The sequence below is a fragment of the Helianthus annuus genome, chromosome 15 (assembly GCF_002127325.2).
Source record: "Helianthus annuus cultivar XRQ/B chromosome 15, HanXRQr2.0-SUNRISE, whole genome shotgun sequence".
NCBI lineage: Eukaryota > Viridiplantae > Streptophyta > Magnoliopsida > Asterales > Asteraceae > Helianthus > Helianthus annuus.
Genome location: NC_035447.2, coordinates 93,723,205 through 93,729,951, shown reverse-complemented (window position 1 = coordinate 93,729,951; position 6,747 = coordinate 93,723,205). Strand labels below are relative to the sequence as shown.

Genomic DNA, 6,747 nt, shown 5'->3' with positions numbered 1-6,747 from the left:
TGAACAAGAATTGATATGTGCAAAGCATACACATATTTATACAAATCCCAAGTATGAAATACAATATTTCCTTGGTTTGGCATTTGTTTGATGGTTGAAGTGACACAGGTGTCACAATTCTAATCCTGTTTACCCATTCCCCGGGCTTGGAATTCATGGCGTATCCATACCATTACATGGCTTTACGCTCGTATCCGAATTTCATGCTTGTTTTCTACAAATTCAAGCGTTGCCACTTTATGCAAATTCTTGCAACTAGTTTCTACCATTCGACCCGATACACGGATTCATAGACCTAACTAAGTATAACCATTCATTGCTAAATTGCTATCTAGCACTTAGCGCAATATAAGGCTTTCGAACCTTTACACACAAGATCGATATAAGGATATTGTTTTGACCCGTTTGGTTGACAAGTGTGAATCCTCACTTTAACGTCAAACCAAACTATTTCTAACCAATATTTTGACCCGTTTGAGTGTCAAATGGGCTCCGCCACTTCAATGACACGTCAAACGCATATACTACGATATGACACCCTTAACAAGCTAAAACCAAATGATTATACGTAATGTAATAGGACCAAAGTCACGTACCTTTAGAGCACACCCTTCAAACGCGTATCCTCTCCGGCTTGTCTGCTCGACGATCCGGATTCCTTTCCTAAAGAGTTCAATTCACAACCAATTTAGAACTCTTTTCATAATCTTTTTTTTTTTTGGGTAAAGGGTTACCCCGGTGATTCTATTAAAATGCAACCGCAATTAAGTACAAGTAGTGAGGATGTGTTCCACACTAGTTCATATACAGGACATGCCCCATATATGTAAATCAAAACAAAAACCAAAGACCTATAACACCCCATAACCTAGTCTACTATACATCATGACAAGACATCTAGTAGACAAAACAATGCAAACCACAAAACATAATCCTCAACCACCATCATCAAAGATAAAGTAGCCACAAAACAGCAGCCCCTTCAGACGAAAAGCAGACAGCCTATCCATTAGAGAACTTGGTAGAAGAGGTGCTTGCCCCTGCTTTCGAAGAAAAAGGATGAGTACCCGATGTCATAAATGCACTAGTTTCATTGTAAACTTCTTCAACCTCCTCCTCATCCGATTCCTGCCTGTCACTCAACGGTTTCTTCTCCACTCGACCCACAGTGGTACCTCCCTGATTACCAGTATCATCCTTCAGAATGTCAAACGGGTTAGACGTTGAAACCTGATTCTGCATCGGACTCTTTGAGGACGATTTTGGTTTAGGGTTGACAACTGGCCTGTAAACTAACTTAGGCTTCTGATTTTTCATATGGATGCCTTGCTTGTTCACTTTTCATAATCTTTAACGCATAATTTGCTATCAAATTCAAACATGCATTTTCATCCGATTTTTGACATTTTGATCCTCACTTAGGCATTTTAACAAACACCTAGCGGGTCTAATCTATACATAGCTAGAATCAAGTTCATGACTTATTATTTTTACCAATTTCAATCACATATTTTGATTTCCTCATATCAAGCATGCATAAAATCACCAAAATTATCATAGAGAAATCAAGTAACACAAATTTTAACAATCAAAATTCTTGTGTTCATCTACATAGTAAACCCATTTAACCTATGAATGGGTTATAACCAAGTTTCATAATTCTAAGTAAGATTGTTTCCAATTATCAACTAAGATTCAGTCTTAAACTTGTTTTCATTACAAGTTTCATCTCAACATCACTTAGCAAAGCTCAATTTCGATTTTCACCATTTACCTAGAATATGAGATGAATCAAAACACCAAAATTTTGCATACTTTATGATCCCTTCAACGAGGTGATCACACATTTGTGCTTGGAAAACGATTTAGACTTGATTAGAGCCCTCAAGTTGGTGAAAATTACAAGTCTAGGGTTTGGTGGGGAACTCTTGATTTTAATCATTCAAGTTTCCATTTTAACAACTTAGGTCCCTTAACTATTGTTTTATTATAATTTAGGAGTTTTAATCCACTATTTGGCATCACGAAACTCGTAACTAACTGGGTTATCTATTCCTAGTTAGTTTGTTCTTGTTTATTTAATACTTTATAATTCTAATATAAAGTTTTATATTTTCGGGGTGTTACAAGTCCACCCCCTTAAAAGGTTTTCGTCCCCGAAACCAGAGTACGTACCGAATAACGTAGGGTAGAGCCGTTGCATCTACTCTTCGGACTCCCATGTGGTATCCGAAGCCTTTCTGTGTTCCCAATTTACCTTTACTTGATTAATTACCTTGTTCCTCAAGCTTTTTACTTTACGATCTAGAATTACAATCGGCTTTACCGCGTAGTTAAGACTATTATCCACTTCAATATCATCATAGTGGATGTAAACTGTTTCGTCGGCTAGACATTTCCGAAGATATGATATGTGGAATGTGCTATGAATTCCACTCAGTTCCTCGGGTAATTCAAGACGGTATGCAACCTTACCAATTCGTTCAAGGATTTTAAATGGCCCAATAAACCTTGGGCTTAATTTTCCCCTTTTTCTAAATCGAATGATCCCCTTCCATGGAGATACCTTCAATATTACCTTATCACCAATTTGAGACTCAATCGGTCTCCTTCTTTTGTCCGCATATGATTTTTTCGATCCTGAGCCGCTTTCAAGTGAGCTCGGACCAAGTCGATTTTCTCATTCGTGATTCGGACTATATCCTTATGAGCAAGCTCACGCGGACCAACCTCATACCAACACACCGGGGTTCGGCATTTTCTTCCATAAAGCATCTCGTACAGAGCCATACCGATGCTTGCATGGTAACAGTTATTATATGAAAATTCGACCAATGGTAGATAAACATCCCAACTACCCCCGAAGTCAATAACCCGTAACATATCTTCCAACGTCTGTATTGTTCTTTCACTCTGTCCATCTGTTTGTGGATGGTATGTTGTGCTAATGAACAATTTAGTTCCCATTCGTTCTTGGAGTTTGCGCCAAAAGTTCGAAGTAAACCGAGTATCTCTGTCAGACACGATGGATATCGGTACTCCGTGGCGTGCTACTATTTCATTGGTATACACCTCTGACATCTTTTCAGATGTATAAGTTTCACGAATCGGAATGAAGTGAGCTCTTTTTGTCAATCTATCCACAACTACCCACATAGCATCAAAACCGCGGTTGGTTTTTGGCAGCTTGGTCAACAAGTCCATTGTGATTTGTTCCCATTTCCAAACAGGGATGTCCAACGGTTGCAGTTTACCATACGACTTTTGGTGCTCCGCTTTGACTTGTAAACAGGTCAAGCACTTCTCTACATACTTTACAACATCTCTTTTCATTCCGGGCCACCAATAGTTTTACTTTAGATCGTTATACATCTTGGTTGCCCCCGGATGGATATAATAACGGGATTTATGGGCTTCGTCAAGTAGGAGCGTCTTGACTCCGCACGAATTTGGAACCCATATTCTCCCAAAACGAGTCTTTAACCCTTGGTTACCATCCACCAACTCTTTCAATTGGCCAACCATTCTTTCTTTATTCACATTTTCCTCCTTCATTGCTTCAACTTGAGATTTCCGGATTTGCTCAAGTAAACCCGATGTTACAATTAGTTGCATTGATCGCACTCTAATGGGCGTATAATCTACCTTTTCAGCTCAACGCATCCGCCACCACATTAGCTTTTCCCGGGTGGTAATGTATATCACAATCGAAATCTCTGACAGTTTCTAACCACCGTCTCTGCCTCATGTTTAATTCCTTCTGATCGAAGAAATATTTCAAACTTTTATGGTCGGTAAAGATAGTGCATTTTACCCCATACAAATAATGCCTCCATATCTTTAAAGCAAATACTACTGCCGCCAATCCGAGGTCGTGTGTAGGATAATTCTTTTCATGTGTCTTTAGCTGTCTCGAGGCATAGGCTATGACCTTGCCCCGTTGCATCAAAACACACCCAAGACCCGAATGCAACGCATCCGAGTAAACTACCATATCATCAACTCCATCCGGCAATGTCAATACCAGAGCGTGGGTCAATTTTTCTTTAAGCGTTTGGAACGCCTTCTCTTGATCTTCGCCCCAAATAAACTTTTCGTCCTTACGGGTTAGTTTAGTCAACGACGTAGCGATCTTAGAGAAATCTTGTATGAATCTCCTATAGTATCCCGCAAGCCCCAAGAAGCTTCTGATTTCTGAAGGATTCTTTGGAGGATTCCATCTTGCCACTGCTTCTATTTTATACGGGTCTACCAACACCCCGTTCACACTGATAATGTGCCCGAGAAATTGCACCTCTCGTAACCAGAAAACACATTTCGAGAATTTTGCATATAATTTCTCTCTTCTGAGCGTCTCCAATACTTCATGTAAATGCTTTGCATGATCTGCTTCATTATTTGAATACACTAAGATGTCGTCAATGAACACTATCACCGACTTATCCAACATTGGTTTGCAAACCCGGTTTATGAGGTCCATGAAAGCCGCGGGTGCATTGGTCAATCCGAAGGACATCACGAGGAATTCGTAATGTCCGTACCGTGTACGAAAGGCCGTCTTCGGTACATCTTCCTCCTTGACCTTTAATTGATGATAACCAGACCTAAGGTCAATCTTTGAGAACCAACTCACGCCTTGTAGCTGGTCAAATAAATCATCAATTCTTGGGAGCGGATATCGATTTTTCACCGTGAGTTTATTTATAACCCGGTAATCGATATACATGCGCATGCTCCCATCCTTCTTCTTCACAAATAGCACCGGTGCGCCTCACGGAGACACACTTGGCCTAATAAACCCCTTGTCGAGCAGGTCTTGGATTTGAGTCATCAATTCTTGTAGCTCCGATGGCGCGAGCCGATACGGCACCTTGGCCACATGTTTCGCGCCCAGAATCAATTCGATTCCGAACACTACCTCCCGTTCTGGCGGTATTCCCTGTAAATCTTCCGAAAATACATCAGCATAACCACGTACCACCGGTACGTCTTCAATCTTTGGCGATCCTTTGTCTGGTTCGTTTACGTATATCATAAATGCTCTACATCCACGCCTCATAAGTTTGTGAGCTTTTAGCATTAAGCACATAATGGGATTACCCCCTTTTTCGCCATAAATGGTAACGTGTTTTCCACTTGGAGATGTTAATTTTATCTCCTTGCGGAAACACACGACCTTCGCGTGATGTCGGGATAATCAATCCATCCCGACCACTACTTGGAATTCTCCCATCGACATTGGAATCAAATCTATTGAGTATTCTTCACCGTCGATACTCATCTTACAATTTTGACACACGTCACATACGATAAAACTTTTGTTGTCACCTATTTCTACTTCTAAAGGCATAGGTAATTTTGTCAGTTTGAATGAAGGATGTCGAATAAATCCATGTGAAATAAAGGATTTATTCGCACCCGTGTCAAATAACACATGTGCGGGAATTGAATTTATGGCAAATATACCTGAGACCACATCGGGTTCCACCTTCGCCTCGGCTGCGGTTAATTGGAAGGATCTGCTTTTGCTTTTGGAGTCTCTGTATGTGAATCCTTACCATCCTTTTTCCCGACTAGCTCCGGGCATTCCGATTTCTTATGACCCAGTTGGTAGCACTTATAGCTCGGTGACCCGCCTTTCCCATCCTGTTTCTTAGATGACTCAGTTGTACGCGCCTTTTTCCTAGGGCTTAGATTAACAACTTGTGCCCTTCTTTCACCTCTCTCTATTTGCTTCTTCAGCTCTATCTCTCTTTCTCGAGCAGTATTAATGATTTCAGTGAGAGTCTTGTACTTCGAGGGAGTCATAAACTCCCGATACTCTGCACTTAGCATATTATAGTAATAATACACTTTCTGTTCTTTGGATGTCACCAACTCATCACAAAATCTCAGTTTGTCGAGAAAGATCCCCGTGATCTTATCGATAGATTCACCTTTCTGCCTAAGCTGAATGAATTCCTCTTTGATTCGATTGATAACCGCCTTGGGACTGTGGTGTTTAAGGAATGGTACCTTAAACTCGTCCCAGGTCATTGCCCTAGCCGCTTCGCTTCCAATTTCCTTTTTCTTATTATCCCACCAATCCTTTGCTTGACCTCTAAGCTGACCCGTACCATAAGCTACAAAGTCGTTCGTGTCGCAGTGAGTTCTCTCAAACACCCCCTCAATATCACTTAACCATCGTTGGCATATTATCGGATCCACCTCTCCATTATAAAGTGGTGGTTTACATGCCATAAATTCCTTGTATGAGCAACCCTTGCGCTCTCCCAATTTCTCTTTAGCTATGTTGGTGCTATCTTCCAACTTCTTGATTCTTTCATCAACTACCGATAGTACCGTGTTTTGGATCTTATCAATAAAACCGGATAAGCTATTTTCGATTGCCTTTCCTACTTCCTCGGCAATCACTTCCTTCATTTACTCGGTGACTATCGGCATCGCATTATCGTTACCTTCGTCCGTCATCTTTAAAACTGAAATGTTTATACCAACCGTTAAACATTTCATCTATAACATATGATTTATTTGCTTCGGTTTAGCCAAGTTCATAACTTGCTTTAACCGTTCTTATTTAGTGCACTTCCGGGTTTGAGTGTGTTAACACGCTCTTCCCGCGCACGTCAATTCATACTTCCCTTCTACATTTAATAAGTCTACTAAAACAATTAACTCTTACCGGATGTTAGATCAAGCTTGAACCGAACACACCTTGTTAATAACCTTAAGCTCTGATTACCAACT

General features: G+C 40.5%; 1 protein-coding gene across 1 annotated transcript; it reads right to left on the bottom strand.

Moving 5' to 3' along the window:
- Positions 1 to 5,505: 5,505 nt before the first annotated feature.
- Positions 5,506 to 6,423, bottom strand: LOC110913902. The gene has a single exon (XM_022158720.1). It carries the CDS (start codon positions 6,421 to 6,423, stop codon positions 5,506 to 5,508), a length of 918 nt encoding a protein of 305 aa, XP_022014412.1.
- Between the last annotated feature and the right edge of the window lie 324 nt (positions 6,424 to 6,747).